This window comes from Saccostrea cucullata, unplaced genomic scaffold (genome assembly GCF_032062105.1).
Source record: "Saccostrea cucullata isolate Sc308-1 unplaced genomic scaffold, CSIRO_AGI_Scuc_v1 ctg414, whole genome shotgun sequence".
In the NCBI taxonomy this organism is placed as follows: domain Eukaryota; kingdom Metazoa; phylum Mollusca; class Bivalvia; order Ostreida; family Ostreidae; genus Saccostrea; species Saccostrea cuccullata.
The window spans coordinates 315740-342430 of record NW_026928683.1 but is presented as its reverse complement, the minus strand read 5'-3'; the positions used below and the strand labels follow the sequence as shown (position 1 = coordinate 342430).

Genomic DNA, 26691 nt, shown 5'->3' with positions numbered 1-26691 from the left:
AATTTTTATACGTTTATCTTCATCGTCTTTCCGCTGCATGACGAATAAAACTGCATTCTTAGATTTGTTACTTTTCTGATTTAAAAGTCTTGGGAATTCTTTTGCTAAATACTTAAACAGTTCCAAGTGTGCATGCAAGCAGGATATATGCAGTATATTCACATTTTCCTTATTTGTTAATTCTAAATCAAGTCCTTGATCCTTTAAATACTTTATTATCGTGATATTTCCATTCTTTGCAGCGTAATGTCCGGCATGGTTTCTATTGATATCTCTTAAATGTAATAAACCAGAATTATTTTTAATCAAACACTTGCAGGCTTCATAATGACCATTTTCACATGCAGTATGAAGACAGTTTTTCTTTTCATCCGTTGATTCATTTATACAGTCAACTCCTTCCTCCGCGATTAAATACTCCAGAATCTCGCAATTCCCACTTTTTGCTGCATAGTGTGCAACGTTCCAGCCCTGATAATTTTTCTCATGCAAGGCAACTTTTAGATTTTGATGGCTGCCTATAAATGTCATCGTTTCTAGACTTCTGCCTTTGCATGCGAATATAGCAATGTTTTCGAGAAGGGGTCCAACCTTTTCCAGCAAGTCACATCTTGTTTTCATCAACATTTCTATGATATCAGTTTGTCCATATCTGGCTGCAATATGCCCTGCATTCATATCTTTATCGTTTTTCATATCAAGAAGATTTTCATATTCTGTATTATCGATGATTAGTCTGCATATTTCTTTTCTGCCTTCTTTTGCAGCTATATGTAAAACAGTTTTTGAAGACTTTGTTTTTTTATGTATATCAAAATCTTTTTGTTCAAGCAAATCTTTAAAAATTATTTCACTTCCTCCATACGCTGCATGATGTAGTAAACTCCATCCATTCTTATCAACATATGCAGATAACAGACTGTTGTCCCGCTCTTTTAATGTAAAGTACTTGTCCACATCGCCATCTCGGCATGCTTCCTCAAGTTGTTCTAACAGTGAGGGCTTTGACTCTACATGAAGTAAAATATTAGGGATATTTTAACAATAGCAATTTTTAATCAACATCATAAAAGAAGCGCAACTTTTAAACGAAAAATATAGAACTATATGCACAAAATACCAGATCACCCGCAAAGAGCAGTGGTTTGAACGTTTGCTTCATAGAGTCACAGAGTAAGGAGTTGATCCTAACGTGGCAGGTTCGAATCCAATTGTAGGACGTGGAGACCTGCCTTTCGGATGAGACCGTATAAACCGAGGTCTCATGTTGCAGAAAGTGCTGAGTGCATGGAAATCGATATTTGCAACACTCCTCCGGCAAAGGGTACATGTGGGGGGGGGGGGGGTCTAAATATGAGTGAAAAATTCTCGAGCTTGGTAGCATTAAAGAACAAATATTTCCTAGATCTTACCTAAAAATCAATAAGTATATAAATACCTGTTTTCATTAATCATGTTTGGAACATCAGTCGCTTTGTCAATATTTTATTATTGTGTACCGCGACTAATAAGACATATGGGCCCACTCGATTGGGACCCTTCTTATTCCGGAATAATCTTTCCGCTCGATTGGTTCGGAAGGTTAGACTAAGAAGGCCTTCCCAGCCTCCCGCGTTAGAGAGGGAAGGTTTATTTAAACGAAGCATTCCGGTATGGCGGCGAACAGGTGGGTGAAAACTCTGAAAACTTTTTTTATTGTAAATAAACCAAATTAGAAGCAAAATAAAGTTGCAAAAAGTATTTGTGATAATGTTTGAAGGATACTTTCTCTTAAGTGGCATTTTTTTCTGTGTTGTGTAGTAACAATCAAGAAGCATCGGGAACAAACACAGTATCATTCACAACGGACGATGGAAAAAATGTTCTTTTACAACTGGATGATAAGACTCTCGAGAACCTTCAGAATAATGGTAAATATTGTGTCCATCATTAAAATCAAGGTAGAAGAACTTTTCTATCCGTTTAAAAATGTCTAATTATATTAATTTCTTTTCTGTTTAGTGTTTACAATGTGAATGCGGTTTTTATTTTTAGATCCCAATACAATTGAATTCGTATTAAATTTAGTAGCAGAACAGGAACAAGAAGAATCCGAGGAAAACGAAATTGGTATGTATGTTGTAGATATATTATATAATATGTAAATATAATAGGTACAAAACAATGAAAATTAACATTTTTTTAAAAACCTTTTTTAAACGTAATTTAATATTATAAAAATAAAAATTTCTTTGATCATAATTACAATCAATTTCAAATATGGATAAAATATAGGCCATGCCGCCAAGGAAGTAGCGTTTTATTACTACATTTCATATGCTAAACAATGACAACTTGCATGCATTCCTCTTAATCTGTGAAATAAGTTCTCCAGTGTTGTTATAATACTACTGGTATATATGATTGAGCACTACTGAATTATGTGTTGCTAAGTTTCTCTAATTTTCTTCAATTTTGTAGAGGATCCAAAACCTAGTGGAGAGGCTATCACTCGAACTAATTCCTGGACCAAAGAGAGATCAAAAGTTCTTCTACATGAATATAGAGAGAGATATTTGCAATTCAATAGCCCAACACAGAAGAAGAAAACTTTATGGAGGGAGATTTGCCAAGTGATCAATACAGAAACGCAATCAACATTCACCAGCCAGCAAGTCGAAGGAAGATTCAAAACAATGCTTTCATCGTACAGAAAGTACAAGGATGCCAAGAAAAGAACAGGCACTGAGCGAAAGGAATACGAATTTGCCTCCGAAATGGATGATATCTTTGGAAATTCGCACTCTACAACCCCAGCTTTTGTTGTTGAAAGTAGTTCAACAAGTACCTCTACACCTACAACCCACAGGAGCAGAGCTAAAGAACCAAGTCCTAGTACAAGTAGTAGCAGTGAAAGTGTGACCAATACTGAATCAGAATCAAGTAAAGATAATGAAAAGCAGATTAATGAAGGGAAGGCAGGGAGAAGAAAAAGGAAACATCATCCCACAACAGGTGCATCTCAGTTGATAGATTTCTTAAAATGCTATACAGAGAAACGGGAAGAAGAGGACAGAAAGAAAGAGGAAGAGGAGAAACGACGAACAGAAACCATGCACAAAGAGCACATGAAAATGCTCTCAGGGCTTACCAATATTATCGGCAAACTTGCAGATGTAGCTGCAGCTGCAAAGAAGTAGAAATATATATCTGTAATAAGAGGGACATTTTAAGTTGACAATGTTAATTATTTTACTCTTCATGTTTCAAAGTTTTTGTTTACACAATGGTGCAAATATCAAGGTTTTGATATTACTTTATAATCAGTTTGAACTGTATTGAGTACATATTTCAAAGCAAAAAATGTAGGCATTGTACTTATCAGTTTGTCTGACCTTTGTTATTATTTATGCAACAAGGAATGTGTTACATACTTTTTATTTTTACATTGTTTTGTTACTATTTTGTTACTTTTTCAAAGAAAATATAAATTGTTTTAAAACAATCTTAGTTATGCCAATTATTCTTTGTGGCCTTGACCTCTGACTTAAAAAAATCTTAAAGTTGACCTTTTTTCTCCCAGGCTTTGCATGTGAATTCTGAAAGACCAAGCATTAGTCATCCAGGAGAGTTGAAGGACAGTTAGACAATTATGTAGACAAATATATAACATCAAATATAGAATATTGAAAAAAATAATAAGAATTTCTGTCATTAGAACATTTATTCATACAAATTGACAAGGGCATAAATGTTTTCTGCAATATAACATATTTAAATCTTATATTTGCTTAACACATAGGAATATAATGATGCATGTGTACAAAAAACTGTCAAAGTCATGGCTGGGCATTTGAAAGTTGTCTGGTTAGGAACAGCCGTTTCAAGTTACCTTCAGCAGTGTCTGTAGTAACTTCAGCAAAAACTTGTTCATCTACCTCTGTTTCAAAGTTTTCACCAAGCTCATCATGATTGATGATACAAATATTATGCAACACACATGCGGCAACAACAGTTTTCACAATGTATTCTATATCAACCATGTTAATGTGTTGCAGGCGCCTAAATCTTCCTTTTAATACACCAAAAGCATGTTCAATGATGGCCCTGGCTCTGCAAAGTGTTTTGTTGAAAATCTTTTCAGCTGCTGTCATATTCTGACTTTCCCGGTATGGTTTCATCAAGTATGATGAGAGTGGGTATGCTCCATCTCCAACAAGATGATGTGGTCCACATAGCTGTGCCTGGTGTTGACAAACTTCAGAGTTCCTGAAGACCCTGGCATCATTGACACGCCCAGGCCATCCACAGTTAATATCTATAAATAGTCGGTCGTGTCGACAAACAGCTTGTAGGATAATTGAATGAAAACTTTTTCGATTCACGTAATCGGCCTCATTTTCACCTGGCGGTGTAATGGATATGTGAGTTCCATCAATTGCCCCAATGACTCCCGGAAACCCACTGAAATCCTCAAATTCTGACATAATTTCTTGTTTTTCTTCATTGTTTGGCCACTTTACAAATTTCTTGCACAAATCACTAAACACATCTATGAGTCTTCTATTATGAAGTATCAATGTGGATTCTTGCACATCAAATCTATCCGAGATCAACCGAACAGTTTACTGCGTACCTAAGTACCAAAGCAGCATCATGAGCATCATGAGATCTTTTTCTAGAGTTGTTTGTAACCTTCCGCCTGCCTGCTGTCTTCTTTGTAGAGTTGGAAAATTTACCAAATGATTCAAAATACATTCAAATGTCTCCCTTGATAATCTGAAATGTCTTTTAAACTGTTCAGGCAAATACCCTGGAATAATTCTTTCGACATAACCATCTATTTTGCTAATATCATCTCTTACTCTGCAAAAATAAGCAAAAAACCCTTATAATAAATTGAAAATATATAATATTTTCATGACTAACTTTTTTAATAATACAATAATATTTTTTCAGTTGAATGTTCTTCAATATATATATTCTAAACTCTTAGTATTTAGGATTTAATTTTAAAAATTATTATAATAATCAGTGTACTTACACAGCTGAGCTTGCAACGCATGCAAGAAAAACAAAGTCATCTCTTCGCCTTTTAGACCTGACATTTAATGATTTAAGGGATTCAAGTTCTAAAACAGACACAGCTGCAGTAATTGCAGAACATAGCAACTTATTACATTCAGCCATATCCTATACCCATCTGAACACTCGATTGAGACATATATCTTCCAACCCTTCTGACATTCCCTTCTGCTTCTAGAAGGGTCCCAATCGAGTGGGCCCACGGAGATCCAAGTAAGGCATGTGCAGCTGCTTTCTTTGTCCGGGACACAATTCGTCGTATTACAGATTCTAAATGGAAATAGATAAAAAAAATGTTAATTTTATTTTTCAGCAACCAAACACAACACACAACTGGTTGTTCCTGTTTTGCACACATTTCATTACATGGTACATAGGTGTCGGAACCGGGGGGCGGGGGGCTTAGTAGTGTTTGGAAAAAAATGTTACTGAAAGAAGTTCGAACCTAACATGACTTGATTCACAACAACAGCAGAGGCTCTACTCTTTAACAACAATACATGTACATGTACATCATCTAGAGACTGAAGGGTTGATTGGTTGATTGTATGTTGTTTTACGTCCCATTTAAGAATTTTCACATAACGAGACGTCACCATACTCGCATATCAGTAAATGGCTTAGGAAATCTTAGTATCTAAGGTCTAATCTGACGAATCCTTAACATTGAAGGAAAGTCGAAGGGAACAAGATGTGTTTGTGAAACACTGATGCCCCCGTATGGCAACATAGCAAAGATTAAACTTTTCTTAAATGCAAGTTTAATTAATGGGTACCAAAAGTAGGGTATTCTCACTGGAAAACATTTGTGAAATTTGAAAGTAGGCCAATGTTAAAGTTTTTTTTTAAGTACGAAAATCTCCAAGGTCAAAAGGTCAAGGTAATTGGTATCCAATGAAAGGTCTTGCCACATAGGATACTTATCTAGAGTATGGAAGCCATAGCCCTAACCGTTCAGAAGTTATGGCCAAGGTTAATTTTATTTAAGTAGGTCAAACTTAGCTGCAATAATGTAGCCCTCTCCGATTTTTTCTATCTGATGTTTTCTGGAAAAAAAAGGGGGAGAGGGCTACATTATTGCAGCTAGTCAAACTCCATGGTCAAGGTCAAAGGGTCAACGTTCTTGTTATCAAATGAAAGGTCTTGTCACAAGAATTAAATATGTAAAGTATGAAAGCACTAGCCCTAACCCTTTAAAAGTTATGGTCAAGGTTTGCTTTTTAAAAGTAGGTCAAACTCAAAGGTCAAGGTCAGAGAGTCAAAGTGCTTGGTATCCAATTAAGGGTCTTCTCACACGGATTACATATATGAAGCATGAAAGCCCTATCCCTTACCGTTCAAAAGTTATGGCCAAGGTTAAAGTTTTTTCACAGGTACGGAAATCTACAAGGTCAAGGTCAAAGGGTCAAGGTTGTTGGTATCCAATGACAGGTCTTTCAACAAATAATACATATGTGAAGTATAAATGTCCTGGTATCTACTGTTCAAAAGATATGGCCAAAGTAAAAGTCTAAAATTTTCATGTAAAAGTAGGTCAAACTCCAAGGTCAAGGTCAAAAGGTCAAATTTGGTGGTACGCAAAGAAAGGGCTTGTCACAAGGAATACACATGTGAAATATGAAAGTCATGGCTCCACTAAATCAAAAGTTATGGGCAAGGTTAAAATTTTGCGGACAAACAGAGAGACAGACAGACAGAAGACAGACGGATTGACACGACAAAAACTATATACATGTACCTCCGAAACTTCATTTACGGGGGCATAAAATTCTGTAAATTGAGTTAACTGATTTATCACTTTGAAAAAATAAATCTAGCACTATATTTTGACGAATAGTGGAATTAAAAAAAATTAATATGAAACTCACTGTGGCAGAGCGATAGTCGTTGACACCCCTACCGTCAGTCCTTCATTAAGTGCATGACCATACCTCAGTTTTAAACAGTCGATGTGTGCAGTGAAACAGCTTCCAGGTATAAATAAGTCCAAACACATAGGATCTACAATACATATATACATTGTCAAACATCACGAAAAAAAAATGAAAGCATTTATGTTTTACCGGTACTCGCTGTTTCTTTATATCTTTCAAACTTTTTAAAGAATTTTATATATGAATATGTGAAATCAGCAATTTCATATATTTCCCAGACCATTCAGTAAATACTATATTGGGTAATTGAACTTATATTATATATATATAGTCCTTTGATGAGGTCGATGCATAGATTTATTACATACTTAGTAATAAATACAGGATTTTTGCATATGCGATATGGCTGACGTCACAATAGCCGTATCAGCCCTGCAGGGCTAATATGGATTTGCGGGGCTGATATAGGTTATCAGCTCTGCAGGGCTGATACGGATCAGTATCACACCCCTAGTAAATTAAACCTCAAAAAACAGTACTTGTGATCATACACATATTTTGGGGGTTACATAATTCTCTTAATTTTAATTTTTTGAATGTAATGATAATCTAACTGATAAATAATAGATTATTTTAAAATTACGGATTGGGGACATTTGAAATAGAAGTACATGCAGAAGCAAACCGAAACTGTATGAGACAATAGACTGTGTACATTTTAAGAAGTCCGTGCATGATTATTTACTTTTCTTCTCAAGTTAATGTGTTCTGTATTTTATTACTAAGTATGTAATAAATATAATAAAACATACCCTTTTCCACATCACATCCTGTATCAGCCCTCGACCAATATCAGCCAGAGGTCCGAAGGCCCGAGGGCTTATATTGGTCGAGGGCTGATACAGGATGTGATATATGGAAAAGGGTATGTATTATTCTCTATATATCGACTTCACAGAAAAGCATATCGAACTAGCACGAAGCTTTTCTATGATATTGATATTTATATCTATGGATTGATCGAATGAAAGGGCTACATTTGTTATATTATTTTTACATAGATTAACAAAACACAATTTGAAAATAATGGGAACAAGGCACAAGTTTTCTCTCTTTAACTTTTAGAAACGAGAGATCAAAATAAATTAACTAATTAAAGTTGTTTTAATAATGTAATTGTGTTTCCTTTATATTGATGGAGTAAAAATCAGTAATTTAGAGAATTTACTTATTCAAAATACTACATTTATTTGTATCAATTTTTGACAAACATATTCAATATGTTTTAATATAAAGTAGATCCTAATTCATGGCTTTTTACGTCTCATCAGAACATTAACAAATATTAATAAATGAAGTATATATAATTATATTTTCAGAAATATCAAGTCATATACACTGTTTTAGCTATAATTGTAAAATCAGTACTAAAGTTTTACAGAAATTTATAATCTCCACTTTAAGAAACATCAAATCGATATGCATGTCAGATTCTATAACTCAAGTCTTTGTGCTATTATATACTTAATCATGTGATCAAGTTTGAGCCAATCAGAGTGCTTGGAAAAAAATAATAAAAATAATATTGAAAGCTAAAATTCTCTAGATTTTTAGTAGTTTTTCTTTTTATAAGAGACTATTTATTATCTATAAAATAAATGATATTGTTTTGTTAGCTGCAATAATGAGACCCTCTCAGGGTTTTTTTTTCATCCCATCCCCAAAGAGTCTATAATATTGCAGCTAAGGTTTTGTATTAATTTTGCATGTTTTAATCTGAATTGAAAATGTTAACTGCAGAAAAAAAAACATTCTGTGAAACATTATTCAGTGTTATTTGTTTTCTTTTCAAGTTCATCTACTTACATTGAAAGAGTTCATCGCCGTAATATGATTTATCAGGACAACCGCAGACAAACTCGGCACACTTCACTTGGTCAATATAGCCACTGTCTAGGTATTTTAGACATCCCCCTGAAAATGCAAAAGATGTGTGTAAATGATTATATTTTCGTGATGAGATACTGATCAGTAATTAAATCATCATGCTTTTTAAATTACTAGTATTGGTCGATGTGATTAGTACTGGGCAGAAATTTTAAGCACCGCCTTCAAAAAATATCTGGTCTGTGTAGGCCTGTCAATCAAGTGCATTAAGGTCCATCGTTGGATGCTAGAACTTGATTGACATTTACCTACTAAGTCCCTGTCTATACCCTGTACACCTTGTTTGGCACTCCTGGGTAGTGGACCTTCAAATTGACCTTTGATCCTTTGACGTGTAGTGATCGACACAATTAGCAATATCCTATTTTAATTAATTATAAACAAGAGGTAGTTGATATTTATATTGTATGTCCGAATACTAGTAATCCCCCTCCCTCTCTCTGATTTGCTGAGATTCAATAATGTAAACATTCCAGGTGAATATAATTATTTATTTTCTCTACATTGATCCAAAAATAGAACAGGAAATTTCAAACTGATACAAATAGTTTTGGAAAGCTTTTTCACCTGCTATCGACTTTTACTCACGTGAACATAACATTAGGGAATTCATGATTTGGTCTAGGGTGGTCAGAGGGGGTGCAAGGACAACCCCCCCCCCCCATGACACTTTTTTTTCTGAAGGTTAATTTTAACTTTTTTTCAGGTGTCAATTTTCCCTGATAATACTCATCTTTTCAAAATCTATCCTATGAAAGAGCCTAACATGTCTTTTCTCATAACAATTATATAAATAAATTTTAAAAATTTCAAATTAATACATGTACGAATAGTAATGTTCATTTACATTGTAACACTGCTTCTCTCTTAGTTATTGGCTAGGACTTCAGCAAATGTAAACAAGTAATGAGCTGTATCATTGAATCATATAATGTAACAATCATTGCTGTGAAAGTATACTATTCAATTGTATTCAGTAGTATAGAAGGAGTTGCGGATAAGAGATGAGTACAGTACCCTTCAATATTATAGAAAGAATGGCATGTCAATGTTTCGCTATGGGTGTCCGATCAAAAAATAAAATAGGAGGTGCAGATTGACACTGTGTAACAGACATTCTATGGAATCCTCATTAAATTTCAACCAGTGGTATAAGAGGAGTTCCGGATAAGAGATGGGTACCACAGGTGCTAGGGGGCGGGACCCCCCCCCCCTTTCCGTGTTCCGTACTCCAAGGGTTCTTTGACTGTTTTGATTAAAATATTTTTCTATGACATATTCACAAAGTATTACTACTAAAAAATCCAAAAGTTAAGCTAAAACTAGCCTTTTATAAAAATCCATACCCTCTGATACTAGTTTTAGTTCCCGTCCCCTAGCACCTGCGATGGGTACCCTAAAGCGTAACTGACGGACTGACGTATAAACAGACGGACGGACACGGTTCATACTTCATGTAAGAAGTCACGAAATGAGATGAAATGGGTTGGTGGGTGGGAGCAACATGACCGAAAAATCAAAGTACTGAAAGTACTGGGAAGCGCTAAGCATATTGATTTGAAATTCATCAGAATTATTTTGAATTTAAATTTCCCGTTGTATTAATATTGATTTTAAGCAATAGTTTGACAGTGCGACAGCGCTAGGGCGAGCACAGTTGTTTGGTACATAATCAAATACTAATACTCAAGTATGTGAGTTCTGAAAACTTCCCGTTTGATTATGAAATTCAACATTGTCTAATGCCTTTTTATTTTAAGCATTTAACATTTTCTGCCTCTGTCAAAAAATCAATCAATATCACATACATGAAATTTCAAGAAAATATTTCTCCGTGTAAAAATATATTTTCTTTCCCCATCGCCTGTTTTACCCATATGATACAATTATAGAGTACGACACAAGTAAAGACATTAAAAAAGAAAGTCCATGAATGCATTGCAGTCCGTTACTAATTGATACTTAGATGAGAAAATCAACTTCACTGATAGCTCTCAGCATGGTGCAAGGTGTAAAAAAGAAGGCTTGTTCTAGTTACATTGCCTGAAGTAAGGGTCTAAAAGACAAAAATAATAGTTTATATGGATATGTTATAAAGAGCATGACAAATTATGTAAGTAGTGCATTGTTAATCAATTTTATTTTTTTTTAATACTGAATACTAGTAACTCACTTCCAGTTTGAGATTTATAAAAACTTAATTAATAAAATCCCATCTGATTTTTAAATTATGTATCTATTCAATCACTATATTAAATGTACATGTTAAATAATATAATGCTTTTAATTAAGTATTTGCGCAATATAAATGCAGCAATTATTAGGTACATGATACAAAAGTAATGTGTGCCTACATGATTTAAATGAACTACAATGTATAGAAAAGAGCATGATAAGAACTGCTCTTATCTACTAACTGTGGAATATTTCTCTACCCCACTAATTGCTTACTATTATTAGAAATGCACGTAACGCAACAGTACATTAAAATAGCAGGAAGAGAGTCAGGGATTCCAGTTGCATATTTTTAGAATAACGAGAGGAGTTATCTAACTTGCCTATAGTGGCGCTGGATCGCGAACGGAAGTAGATTTACGCTGACAGAAAGCGCTTTGCGCTGCGCTTAGCGCTTAACAAGAATAGATATGAGTTACCCCATATCCAAAGATATTCGACTTTTAGATTTAATATGTTTAACAGTGTTTATAATGACGTTAATAAAAAAAAAACTGTCTAATTATGGAACTGTTGTAAATTTCATTACGGTCACCCAGTCTCCGAACAAACAGTACACATGCCTGTGTCCGCAAGACCTGAGTTAGCCTTGGTCTACACACGTGCGATGGAGCTGTCAAACGCATCCAGCGATCTCGGAGAAACACGTTATGTTTTGCCGAGAAGTTACGATGGCAGACAAAACTTTCCTTTTCTTAATTAGATCATATGAATACGAATTCTGATTAATAAAAATTATACAATCCCTGTTGAACTATATATAGTTTGTTCTAACATTTGCATCTACAACAACTTGTAAAATGGCCGGGTTAGGAAAATCAGGACCGGGTCGGAAAATTCTAAACTGAAAACCTTTTTTGTTTTGAAAATTACTGAAATATACTAATGTATTCGAGAAATTACTTACATTATTCAAGTTCTATATAAAATGGTATGCTGAACGTCAACACGAACCCGAATCTCCAACCCAGTTCTCGTTTTGCCACGCATACCCTACAGTTTACAAAGTGTACACACGAGCAGAATCCGGCCAGGGATTGAAAATTCCGTCATTTAATAATACACACACACAGAATGATTATTTTTTTTTAAGAAGAAATTGTATGATAATTAACAGACTATAAACATGTACTTAATACAATTGTTGATATAGTATTATCAATTCATCGGTGAAAAGATATGAATCGAAGAATGACCTAAATATTCTCTGTTATCAAACATGCTGAGGAGGGAGCGAGCGTAGGAATATTGATATTTTTTATTTGCATTTCGGGAAGAAAGGGACTTTCTAATAATATTTTGACGTTATTTTTGATTTCTTTAACGTATGACATACACAACTTTACTCTATTCATGAACAATAATGTTGTATCTACTTATCATGATGGAACTATTTTGGTCGGACCAATTTGTGTGATCCGCCGCTGAATACAGTAATATATCTTGCATAAATAGTATGCACTGATCGAATATATTAAAAAGAGGTACTTCTAAAGTCAGCAGCATTAGGGGCAATTGTCCAAGAGAGTGCTTCTGGTAGAGTCAGCGGCATAGAGCGGCATTTCTCCAACACAGACCATCTGGTAGAGTCAGCGGCATTGAGTGGCATTTGTCTAAGACAGACCTTCTGGTAGATTCAGCGGCATTTAACGGCATTTGTCCAACACAGACCTTCTGGTATAGTCAGCGGCATTGAGCGGCATTTCTCAAAGACAGTGCTTCTGATAATTAAGGGCATTTGTTTAACAAGATCGAGTGCTTTAATTCCCTTTTCCTTTATTTTCAATAAATTCCTTCATCTTGAAAAAGATATAGGCCTCAGGAATAAACAAGTCCATAAATACTGTTTTGTATAGATCATAGATAAAACAATCTTAATTACAATTTAATCTGTTGTTTTTCCATGGATTTAATGATATACAGTAATTTATGGAGAGATGGTTTACAATTTTATGTATGAAAGCTGATACTTAATTAGTATAATATTTGTTTTTCCTTAATGGCAGGAACTTGCTCAATTAGTTATATTTATATTTTTTTTTCATTTGGTTTGATCACTTTGATGGTATTTCCAGTATTATTCAGAAAATACTAATTAAATATCAGTTTAAATTGTACAAATAATGTTTTGTACTTTGGTAATATCTTTGAAAATAATTCAATTAAGAGCTTTATCTTGGTCAACACTAGCCATAAGTATCATGCTGATAAGCAATTTACATAATAATAATTATCTGTTATAACGAGTTAATTATCTCGTTATAACGAGTTAATCATCTCGTTATAACGAATTAGTTTTCACATTATAACGAATTAGTTATCTCGATAACGAGTTAACTATCTCGTTATAACGAGTTAGTTATGAATTAAAAATGGCTGTAGTTTAATGCAATGTTTAGTTGATAATTATCAATTACCACCAATATAACAAAACAGATGATGATTAGGGAAAAGGTGTTAAACATCTGGCTTCATGCATTTGATATTGCTCGATTATGTGATTATGACTATTAAATTGGAAGTATCCCATGTATAACATATTAAGTTATATTTTGAAAATATGTCAAATAAAATACTAAAATAAATAAAATAATGTAATTACTCCATAAATTACAGTAACAGAAGAAGCTTTACTTTGAGATTGATTCAAAATTATCTCATTATGGACAGCTGTGTCTTAATTTATTCAACAAATAAACCCTATGAGCATAGTATGAGACTGTGTTAAACTATTTTTATCGATAAAGTTAAAAAACATTTAAGACTTTCAGAAGCACACCATGCAAAGTTGAAATTATTTTTTTCAAGACAGATTTGTGAAAGTTCAGTAAAGGATTCTCTACAAAAATTTTCAATCAGACCATAATTTCTTCTTATTAGCTTTTAAACCACATTTTAAATTTGGATTATAAAACAAATGTCCATGTTGCATGAAATACCAAGACAAGTTAGTTTCATTACACCAGCATTAGAGCAACAAGCACATGACAGAAATTTAGTTTCATTTCCAGAATTATCTCAATGATTATCTGTGAATGATGTAGCCGAAAACATGGTATCTGTTTGCAGACTATTTGCAGACGATAATTCTTTACAAGAAAGCTCGAGTGCGTCTCATTGAACATCATCTAAATCATGACTTAAAAATTCTGGATGAGTGGTCCAAAAAATGGTTATTGAAATTTAATCCCTTTGACACATTGTCAATAAAATATGTTCAAAACAATTATCTCAAATTAACATGCACTGATTTTAAATTAATACATTGTTTATTGATTTAATCATGCAGCTTATTCCGTAAAAGATATAAAACTGGGATAGGTTAACATTTTATATTAATACAGCTTATTCCGTAAGGATAATCATGCATGCAGCTTAAGATTTAAAATGCAGCTTATTCGTAAAAGATATAAAACTGGGATACATTTTGTAATCATGCAGCTTATTCCGTTAAAGTATGAAATGCAGCTTATTCTATAAATGATATAGTACTGGGATAGGTTAACATTTTGTAATCATGCAGCTTATTCCATAAATGATATAGTACTGGGATAGGTTAACATTTTGTAATCATGCAGCTTATTCCATAAAAGATACCAAATGCAGCTTATTCCGTGAAAGATATGAAACTGGGATAGGTTAACATTTTATAATCATGAAGCTGATTTCGTAAAAGATTTATAATTAAAATGCAGCTTATTCCGTAAAAGATTTTAAAATGGGATAGGTTAACATTTTATAATCATGCAGCTTATTCCGTAAAAGATTTGAAATGCAGCTTATTCCGTAAAAGATATAAAAGTGGGATAGGATAGGTGAACATTTTAAAACCATGCAGCTTAATTATTCCGTAAAAGATTTAAAATGCAGCTTATTCCGTAAAAGATATAAAACTGGGATAGGTTAACATTTTGTTATCATGCAGCTTATTCCATAAAAGATATAAAACTGGAATAATTTAACATTTTGTATTCATGCAGCCTCTGACTCTACCAGAAGGTTTGTTTTGGACAAATGCCGCTAAATGCCACCGACTCTACCTGAAAGTCTGTCTTGGACAAATGCTGCTTAATGCCGCTAGCTCTGCCAGGATTACTTTGATGGACAAATGCTGCTCAATGCATCTAATTTCATTTCAAAGATTCTCTTTGGAAAATTGAAACATGCTCCAAATTTTGCTATAAGCAAGATCTGAGATTTTATTTTCTATTACTGGTATGTTGATGTTAGCTATGATTTTCGTGACTTTTTACATGAAGGAATAGCCGACGGACACCCCGATCACTAAATACCCACTCTCTTTTCAAGCAGGGGGTTTAAAAATATGAATTTCAAAGAAACCTTCCCCATGAGACACAAAAATTGGCGGAAAGGTTATCAATGTGACCTTGTCTATTGTGGTTATAAAAACTTGTTTGGAAAAATATATAGATTATGCTGTATCCTTGAATGTAAGGATATTTATTGAAATCACTTTGGTAGATGAGAACACTCTCTACCATCGGCTCATAAATTGTCTGAGAGAGGAACGAACGACAACTCTGCATGGGAGATTAAGATGAGAATAGCAAAAGTATCAAACTATTAAGATATTATTTTTAAGAATTGCATTCTTGGCAAGCGAACGGTGATTTTCAAACGTATAAACTGAATTAATTTAAGTTTAAAATACATATTACAATATGGACCCTACAAATTAATCCATCAATCATAAGTAATTGAAGCATAGAACCCACCTTCTATAAAAAAGGTATGTTTGTAACATAGCTCCACATATGAAGTTAAGTTATTGTTGGGTAAACAGTGATAAGGATGTGTTTTGTTGCACCCAATTCGATCAGATGACAGTTTCCAGCTTTCTCCATTCGATGGACATCTTTGGACTTCAATTGTGGCCAGAGATAAATTAATCTATATTGTAAAATGCATAGACTCTAAGAAAAATTAGAAATATGTGAGCTTAATTTTGAATTGAATTTGAAAAATAGAATTGTACTTTATGCCCTGGTATAGAATGATGCAAACATGTATTTCATCTATAAATTATTCGCGCAATGATGAAGTTTTATAAGGTAAAAATGACTTAATAGAAATAAAATGTCAGAATTCGTTTCCTTGATGTTATTGTCACTAAAAGTCTTTGGTCTCTTTTTATGAAAACGGTCTGTACATGTATTGTTTCCCCCAAGTTGTCCGGTATAGGTATTTATTTAAGTATAATCAAAGAAATGTGTAGGGCTTGATTTTTTTCTTGTACAACTTCCAGTGCCCCCCCCCCCTTTTTTTTAAATGAATATTTGATCCTTTGAAAAACATGCATTATAATTTTATGCTGCAGGTAAAGGTACTCCATTACAATTTTTTTGTTTGTATATTGTTCAATGCCCTTCTGTCCCCATCACTGAAGAGTATAACTCTAAAATACTTCTATAGATAGTTTTATCATACATGTTCAACTTGTTCATACTTCAAAAAAAAAAATGCTTAAAAATATGAAAAATAAAACACTTACGGTTATTAGCACATTAAACCAATTCATTATCTGTGTTTTTCTAGCTCTCTCAATCTATAATTACCAAAAGAATATTTTTAGCAAGGTCTTTTGATGATATTTAACGATTTTATGTGTAGAAGACAATGTTACATATCATTAAAATAATTTGTAATGATCTGTAACCATACTGTAAAATATGTGTTTAGAATCCCAACACTAGAAATTGATTTCTTTTAAAAAAATAATATATTGTCTCATTTTCGGGAAGATAACTCTGCACTCATGTGTATGTGAAACACTATGCGCCCGGCGGCAAAAAAGTTCGAAAAAGCTATTTTTAGCATATAGGTTACAGTCAAGGTCAAAAGGTAATTGACCTTGGTGTCATTTCAAAGAACTTAATCAGTGGATGCATGCCAAATATGAAGTCTTTACATGTATCTTCTATGGTTAAAAATTTATGGTGAAAGTTCGAAAAAGCTATTTTTAGCATATACATGTATGTCAAGTCAAGGTCACAAGGTCATTGACCTTGGTGTCATTTGGAAGAGCTTAATTAGTGAAGTATATAAACCAAATATGAAGTCTCTATCTCTCAAGGTTCAAAAGTTATGGCGTATGTTAAAGTTGACAACAGACAGACAGACAAACGAACAGCTAAACAGACAGACAGGACAAAAACAATATACGCCCCGGATCTATTGATCCAGGCGCGTAAAAACCTGCTTTGAAAAAACATATACGAATTAGTTCATGTATATTAATCCTATATAAACAAAAAATGGCACGGACGTTGTTTATATAATAAAGGTTTGGAGCTCTTTTGCCTTGTATCTCGACACCTGAAATTCAAATGATTGATAATCATTAAAAATACCTCAGTTAAGTGTTTGTAAACAAAAAAAAAAAACACAAAAAAAAACAGAGAAATAAATTTGAAATATTTTATCTGAAACTGTGTCCATGTCCCTTTAAGACCTGCATTTTTAAGTTTGGACATAAACAGTAGTTTTCAATTTGACGCTTTTTTCAGTGAGCAACCTTATTTTGTCTCTGAAGTTCTGTATGGATCAAATTTGACATCATTTGAAATATCTGGTTCCTAGAAATGTGGGTCTCATATGAGTACTTTTTTTCAAAATCGTATGCACTAGTGTTGGCAACTTTTGACAATTTTCTGTAAATACAATTTAGACCATTGTTTACACACTGATTGTCGACCGATTTTCGCCGTTAATTCCCGATCATGTCAATGAGCACACGATAGGTGTGACCGGTCGGCAGGGGATGGCCGGGATGCTCACTCCTTTGTGACACTTGATCCCACCTCTGATGTTTTAGAGGTCAATGTTTGCTCTTCTTCATAATATGTATTGTTTAATGGCCCTTTGAGCTTGAATACTGAGCTTGAAAATTAAAATAAGAACACGACTATAACCAGAAGTCTCTGTAGAGACTGTAGCTCTACTGGTTTGTACTTATAATAAAGAAAGAGAAAAGTAGCAGTTGGGACTTAAAACTTTAGAAAAGCAATAAATAGAATAATGATCCTTGATTAAATCTCTTTTTGAGGCAAGATTGCAAGAAGACTACAACTGTAGGAGAAGCATTTAATAAAATTTTACAGAATTTTCAATTTAAATTACCGGTACTATGGCAACATAAATCTTCAAAATCAAAAACACAAAAATGATAATTATGTATCTCAGTGTAGTCTGCTTGCATGCCAAATTATATTATAATCAGACTCAAACTGTATTAAGAGTAATATTTTGAAATTATTTCACAGAAATTTCTATTTCTAGTAACCAAGGCAACACTGTTCACCAAAAATAAAAAACCGATACACAGAATTATGTATCTTAGTATAGTCTACTTGTGTGCCAAGTTATATTAAAATCAGACCAGAACTGTAGGAGGAGTAGTATTTAAAATGTATTTTAAAGAAATTTCTATTTTAAGTAACAACAGCAACACCGTTCACCGAAATCAAAAACCGATGTATAGAATTATGTATCTTAGTGTACTCTACTTGTGTGCCAAGTTAAATTGAAATCAGACCAAAACTGTAGGAGGAGTAGCATTTTGAATGTTTTTCACAGAAATTTCTATTTTTAGTAACCACGGCAACAACGTTCATCAAAATCAAAAACCGACACATAGAATTATGTACCTTAGTGTACTCTACTTGTGTGCCAAGTTATATTGAAATCAGACTTAAACTGTAGGAGGAGAAGCATTTTTGAATGTTTTTCACAGAAATTTCTATTTTTAGTAACCACGGCAACAGCATTCGTCGAAATCGAAAACTGATATATAGAATTATGTACCTTAGTGTAGTCTACTTGTGTGCCAAGTTATATTGAAATCAGACCAAAACTGTAGGAGGAGTAGCATTTTGAATGATTTTCACAGAAATTTCTATTTCTAGTAACCACGGCAACACCGTTCAACGGACGACGGACGCATTACTATCGCATAAGCTCTTCTGGTTTCTGACCAGTAGAGCTAAAAATCATGCAGTAATGACAATATTGTTCTTTATCTTCATATTAGCGAACAAATTTGGATCATTTTTCAGTAACAAGATAAACAACATTCGAGAAGTGTTGGTCAGTGAGACTGAAAGTAGAGACAACACTATTTCCATGGCTTTTGATAAACCATTTTATGGCGATGCGTTGGTTACTTTCGATCCTACATCTTGTGAGAAAGTTTTGAGAATTTGGTCAAACTCTGCATCAAAATCATGCTGTTTAGACCCTTTACCAACAAACTTACCAAAAGAATGTGAAAGTTCAGTATCGGTGCCTCATATCAACGATATCATCAACAAATCGATATCTGAGTGATCTGTTTCATCGAGTTTCAAGGAGGCAGTTGTGAAAACATTGCTCAAAAAACAAGGTTTGGATAAAGAATGTTCCAAAAATTATCGACCTGTCTTGAACTTGCCTTTCATATCAAAGGTTTTGAAAAGGGCCGTCGCCATTCGTATTGATCGTCATCTAGAACAAAACCATTTTAATGATGACCTTCAGTCTGCTTTCAAGAAATACCATTCCACTGAGACAGCCCTACTTCGTGTTCATGACGATATTGCTACGGCGCTGGACAACAACAGTTCCGCAGTTCTAGTTATGTTGGATCTGTCTGCAGCTTTTGAAGCCATTGACCATGGCATCTTGTATAAACGGCTGGCACACACTTTTGGTATTACAGAGAACACTCTTTTGTGGATCAAGTCATACATGAGTCAAAGAACGAACGCATATCAATTGGTTCCAAAATTTTCGATCCTGTACCATTAAATATCTATGTGCCCCAAGGTTCAGAATTGGGGCCAAAAATATACTGTATTTTTCCCGTCCGCATACCGAGATATGCCTGCGTCATGTATGAGGTACCACGTATACACCGGCGATACGCAAGTTTATCTAGTAGTAGAACCAGCCGAGACCTGGTTAGATGCGACTTCACGGTTAGCATCTGTCTGAATGAAATCAAGTCATGGATGTCTAGTAACATGCTGAAATTAAACAAGGATAAAACTGAGCTTATTGTATTTGCCCCTAAGAGTCGCATTAAAACTTTGACTGAATTCAGCTTATCGTTTGGAAAAAACATCATTCACAGTGTTCCGAATGTCAGAAATCTTGGTGCATTTTTCGATAAAATCCTATCTTCTGAAAAGCAATGCAATGCGGTTGCAAGGACATACACTAGTCCACTCTCTGGTGACATCATGATTTGACCATGGAAATGGGCTCTTATTCAACATCAATAGCGCATATCTCAGCAAATTGCACAGGGTCCAGAACACAGGTGCTAGACTGGCTTCCAGGACAAGCAAGCGTGAACATATTCAGTCCATACTTGTTGGGCTACATTGGCTTCCTATCATATATAGAGTGCAATACAAACTATGTGTCTATGTCTTCATCTCAAGGCACTTCATGGTTTAGCACCGACTTATCTTTCAGAACTAGTTCGCGAATATAGACCCGCCAGGTCACTTCACTCAGCTTCCGGCTTCGTCAAGCCAGTTGGTTGTGCTTAGAGTCTGATCAAAGACGTACGGTGCCAGAAGAGCTCAGATAAGTTGACAAATTGGAAATATTTAAAAGGGATTTAAAGACATATCTTTTTAAAAACGCCTTTCTTTGAAATGTGACGTGTATACGAACGTATATGCATGGCCTGTTTTAACATGTGACTTTTTTCAGAATTTCTTATTTTTTTTATAGGTATATGTAAGATTGTTTTTAGTCTTTCTTTTATTATTTGTATTGTTATATCTATGTAAAGAACTTTAAAGTTCACATAAGATAAGGCGCTATATAAAAAATTATTATTATTATTATATAATTCATTTAATTAAAAAATATCCATTGTTCCATCTTTAGAAAAACCTGACAAACTGACTTTTGAAGACGTGATTAATGGGGAAAGTATACTTTTGTATATAGACATCAAAAGTCGAGACATATTTGTTGAAACACTCTGTATTTATTACATTGTCCAGAATGTAAATATGTTATTGAGTTTTACGATATGGAGAAATAAGCGGAAAATTGTTGCCTTCTTTGATTTCCGCGTTTTTTGGAGGGGGCTATAATTTTCTTGGATCTTTGGAGTGAAGCACGTGTGGGGTGTGATTCACTAGCGCACATATATTTGCTTACTTTACTGGCTATTTTATTAACATGTTTAATCTGAACGCACAAAAATGTTATGAAAGACATGAGTTAATCCAATATGGCAATTCGTTGTATCAATCCGAGAGAGCGGGTTGTATAATTCGAGAATTCGGTTTACTTTTATACAATTTTGAAAATCTCCATGTCCCTTCATGGCTTTCGTTGGGAAGAGTACCGTGTGAAAACGAAACCAGTGAAAATGAATTATGTAATTCGAGACCTCGAATTTTAAATCGTGGGAACGAATTGATAATCTGTGTGAACGGATTGTGCAATTCGAGATCTCAAATAAGATTTAACTTTTTTTAGTCCGAAAAATCTGACGTTTTACAGCCTTTTTTACGATTTTGATATTTTATATGCCAGGAAAAGTGTTTCCTGGCATATAAAATATCAAAATCGTAAAAAAGCCAGGAAAACGTCAGATTTTTCGGACTAATCAAAGTGTCCCTCCAGGGCTTTTCGTAGAGGTGTTATCGAGGAGGGAGACGTACTGAAAGGGAAAATAATCCGTATTCGAAATAAACACAAACTAGAGGTACTGTGAGCAATAAGCTCACTAAATGATACCCCGCCTCCCATATGAATGTAATGGTAGCTAGTGTTGTGTTGTGGGAAACCCAAAATATGTGTCAGATCAAAAAGTAAAATAGGTCACAATGGCAATATGTAATAAAGATTCTGTGAAAGTTTCATCAAATTTCATTCAGTGGTATGAGAGGAGTTGCGGATAAGAGAAGGGTACCCCAAAGCGTAACAGACAGAAGGACGTACAGCTAGCTATACGGACGGACGGACATAACGATTACTAAATACCCTCCCGCTTTTCAGGCGGGGGTATAATAATAAAACAATAGAAAGACAATAAATTGCCAATTCATTTATGTTGACCAGTGCATAATCTTTCTCGTCGAAATCTAAAAATACTATTATTTTTGTTAAAACTAGGGCAGCGATCGATTAAATGGTAGTTCTTAGTATTGTTCATTATACTAGTATAGCATGCTGCATTGGACAAGTGTCAAATGACTTTATAGAACTTTAAAGGTGTTTATAATTATTACTATAAGTATACTGTGCATCATTAACAGCTTTATACATAAATGTTTATAGTTTATAGATCTTTTAAATTTATATTACTTACTGTATAGGAATGACAACCTTACCTATAATACAGGAAAATTTGCAATTGATAAACTTCTGACAAGTATATACACGTTTTTTTTAATCGAGACAACATAATTTGTTTATAGATAAGTTCGTCCAAGGGTTTTTTCTGTACTATATATATAGCTCGATGAGGTTAAAAACAGCGTCGTTTTTGTTGCCCAACAATCCTATTTGAAGTCTTTCCTGTTGAGTTTTACCGTATTTATTGATTTACCCGAGATGGTGCACTACTATAACCTGAAAGGACAAAAGTTTTTATCGCCAAATAAGTAAATAAATGCAAAGATGAACCTTGAACTGTACTTCATACGCACTGAAAATAAAGCAGATGCTATAACTTAATCAAAATTTTTAAACTTATACTTTCTTCCTTTGGGTAATTACATGTATACTGCTCTCTGTCCGTGACATTTAGTAAGGTTGGTGAACTCTTGGAACTGTGTTTGAAGATACTACGTTTTTCCTACAAAATCCTTCTTCCAGAACTTGTCACATACTTCCAGAGTCAGGTACATGAATTTAGGACCTATTTGGGGGTACTGCATGTTATACGGCATAGGCATAGGGGCGTTATTCAATCATTTTTTTTTAAGCTAGATGGTAGGAAAAGTGTAGCAGATATTGAATAAAAACAAATGTGAAACGAGGCACAATCTTCGAATCCAAAATGTCTTTCTATAAACGAAAATGTGAAAATTTCAGTGATTTTTATTATTTTTAGTGTTTTAAACAGACATAGAAAAACACAATACACAAAGTATACCATCTTGAAACCAGCCAAACTTAAAGAAGCGCGTTTTCACTTCCTTATTCTCCTTCATTTTGAAGATAAAATTTATTGTAATCAAAAGAATCTTATAGAGACGACTTCTTAATATTATATAAGTTTATGAACCTATACAAGGCCATCTATAAAATCAAATAATATTTGCTTGCCCTCTCCCGACTCAGTGTAAAATTATTTAGTCGGTAGATAGGTGGGAATTCTTTTTCCAGAAAATTTCAACATATATATAAGGGTGATAAAAAGAAAAGATATTGTGTCCTGGAATGTAGAAAAAGTTTTGCGGGCCATTTTAAATTGGTCGATCGGGAGAGGGCAACCGATCAAATTTTAAAGGTGGCCTAAACCAACTTATGCCTCTATACAGAAGGTGAAGATAACGACCAATGATAGATTACTACAAGTAATTCATTCCGTTTTCGTTTATAAATACCACAAACCAAAGCTAGAACTGAAAAATAACAGTAATGAAAGTAAACAAATCATTAAATCAAAAAGAATCGAGAGCAGAAACAGACCTCTAAAAACATTAGAGGTGGGATCAGTCAAGCTCAGTAGTCCATAAAACAATACAAAATAGGAGCAGAGCAAACATGGACCTCCAAAACATCAGAGGTGGGATTGGGTGCCATGGGGGAGTGAGCATCCCTTGCCGACCGATCACACCCACCCTGTGCCCCTTGTCATGGTCGGGAAATAACAGAAAAATCTGTCGTCAATTTAGTGTGTAAATAATGGCTTAACAATTAGTATGAAAAATGTCAGTCAGCATTTGACTCAGTGACAAATTACATTTGCTGACAAGGTCATTGCATCGACCATACAACTTACGAAATGATGACTTTTGATGAGACAGCCGATATTCTTGTTTCATCAACTTGTTTGACAATAATTTACCTCGTTCTGGAAATTTTACACACGTAGAACATGCTCTTCCGTACAGAATAATCAACAGCATGAGAGATAAAAACCCCGTATACAGGTGATGAAGGTACAGTATATTGCTGCATAAGCAAGGGAAGTTGACGATTGAAACAACCACTTAGCATCGTTTTTGAAATTGGGGGGGGGGGGGGCAGCCGGAGAATTTTTTTTTACTTACTTTGACAAGCAAAATAAAAAGGGAAAATTATTGCCAAAACTCGTAAATCCTACTTCGTGGGGGGAGCCTCCCGGGGAGGGCAACTTTTTTCAGTACCATCTTTTTTCCCTATTCAGCAATACATTTCCCTTGTATCAATTTCCTGTAGTATAGAGTTGGGGGGCAACCTTTCACTGAACATTTCCAATAGTAACAGAACTGTTGGGAAAAAGGTGGGCGGTGCCCCCCACCCCGATGCTACAGTACAGGCAACGCGGATCCCGTATTTCCCGCGCCCCGTCGCGGTATAATCACATCGCGGTATTATGCCATGTGAGACAGGTAAATCGCGTTCCCTCCGCGGGAAATTCATCACCTACCTGTCCCCGGGAGTTATCTCCCCAAATTGTAATTTGCGAATTTTCCCTGTAACAAAAAAAAAAAAAAAAGAATGACACTGTGTGTTTTTTAATAAAGGTATTTTCATTTATTTTGCTATGAATAGAATTTAAATTAAACTAAGAAAAAATAGATTTATTTTTGTTTCTAGAATTACATACCCGCATTAATCTTTGAAATTGAATAGAAAATTTTATTAAATGATTACGTCATTGCAATTGGTTAATTATTTTGTATTATTAAGAGTCTATCAAGAAACAAAATTAAAAACTATAAATTTTATTTACTTTTTTTTTTATCTTCATATTATATGCGAACCGTAATAAATGCTGAACTAAGACTGATTGAGTTTCGATAAACGATTTTCAGCGTTCATTTGAAAAAAAAAAAATGTTCATCTTTGAAAAAATGGACATCTTCATATTGTTTATACTCTTTTCCCATATTTAGAAAACACTTAATTTAAGTAATTTCGCTTTATTGTATATTAAATATGCAGGCATTTTTCTTACAGTGTCAAATTACCGGAAAACATTCGATGGCGAGAGTTTGCAGTTGCATGTAGTGGGCACGTGAATTAAAATTTTCTTTATCCAAGATATCAGGAAAAAAATTCTTTTCACCTTATTTCTCATCGTTTATGTTCTGTTCTGTTTGAAACAGATCTATGTGCTAAACTTTGTGGTAACTTTTATCTCAAGCTCATGATCACCGGGATATCGTATCGACATAAGAATGGAAATAACCATTGTTAATTGACAATATGTCGTCTATATACCGTATCTAAATGTCGAGTTGAAGGCCACAGCAAGTGTTTTCATCTTTTCACGTATAAGATTTTGAACAAAATCTGCTTTTATACATGTCACTTTACGCGGCGCAAGATTTTTTTTCGCATTTTGGGAGAATATCTCCACTTTCCAGCATTGATCAATCAACTACCTTTCACTCTCTAATTCTAGACACATTCTTTAACTAATCTGTATATTTTAAAAAAAAATTGAAAGTCGTCTTTACAGGCGATAAACTCGCTTGAAGTGAATTTTCAGCAATTCAGACGACAATTCTAATCAAGCGAGTATATCACTAGTACTGGAAAACGTCAGGTATTTCTGACGAAGTGCCGCTCTGCTCTGCAGTCAACACAAAATGTCGTTATTGCATGTTCTGTGAGATTTCGGAACATTGGATAATTTATGATTATTTCCATCTAAAATGTTAAAATAACTTTTATCGTATATATATTGTATATTAGGCCAAGGTTCATAATTTCAATTTTCTAGACAGAAATTATCATATCCAATATACCAAAGTCTCACAGATTGATTTTGACGATTGTTAATTTGTTTAACAGTTCAGGAAATAAAGGTTTAATCAAAGACTGACTTTCTACATTTATTTCCTCAATTTTCTTGCAAATAAATATACTTGCACTAAATATGAAAATAATATACATGTATGCATCAAAATAAAATAATATAAAAATACCAATAACCATGCCAAACAATACTAAAGGTAAAAAATAAAAAAAAAAGTAAAACAAAGGACTGAGAAAGAGAGAAAAGAAAATAGGGGAAAACCTACAGTTAATATAAAGGCCCCCGGGGAAACGTAGACATACATTTGTAAAAATGTTTTTAAAAAATAAAAGTTTAAATAAATAAAATAGGGGAAAATCTGAAAATCTACTAAAGGCATTATAAAAGTCCCCGGGGAAACGTAGAATTTTTTAATGTTTTAAAAAAATGAAAGTTTAAATAATTAAAATAGGGGGAAATCTACTAAACTTAAGTGTACTAAAGGTTATTATAACGCCCCCCCCCCCCCCCCTGGGAGGAAACGTAGACCTTTTTAAAATGTTTTTTTTTGTTCAAACTAAAAGTTTATAAATAAATAAAAAATAAATAATAAAATAAATTAATTGATTTAATAAAAATAGTGCA

General features: G+C 33.9%; 1 protein-coding gene and 1 long non-coding RNA gene across 2 annotated transcripts; one reads left to right on the top strand and one right to left on the bottom strand.

The window, feature by feature from the left end:
* Positions 1-17: 17 nt before the first annotated feature.
* LOC134278427 (uncharacterized) lies at positions 18-16679 on the bottom strand. The gene is made up of 5 exons (XM_062760740.1): positions 16633-16679; positions 15857-16031; positions 8805-8912; positions 6996-7065; positions 18-1010 (listed from the first exon to the last, which is right to left on the bottom strand). The coding sequence occupies exons 1-5, from the start codon at positions 16657-16659 to the stop codon at positions 980-982; spliced, it is 411 nt and encodes a 136-aa protein (XP_062616724.1). The 5' UTR covers positions 16660-16679; the 3' UTR covers positions 18-979.
* LOC134278426 (uncharacterized) lies at positions 1822-2646 on the top strand. Its single transcript, XR_009994446.1, has 3 exons — positions 1822-1910; positions 2035-2109; positions 2461-2646. It is a non-coding gene; the product is annotated as an uncharacterized LOC134278426 (long non-coding RNA).
* Positions 16680-26691: the final 10012 nt, after the last annotated feature.

Excerpts from the sequence above, each read along its gene's own strand:
- LOC134278427 (XM_062760740.1), bottom strand. The coding sequence starts at position 16,659 with ATGAATTGGTTTAATGTGCTAATAACC. Across the intron at positions 8,913-15,856 it reads ACATACCTTTTTTATAGAAG|GGGGATGTCTAAAATACCTA; the intron begins GTGGGTTCTATG and ends TTGCATTTTCAG. Across the intron at positions 7,066-8,804 it reads CGGCGATGAACTCTTTCAAT|ATCCTATGTGTTTGGACTTA; the intron begins GTAAGTAGATGA and ends TATGTATTGTAG.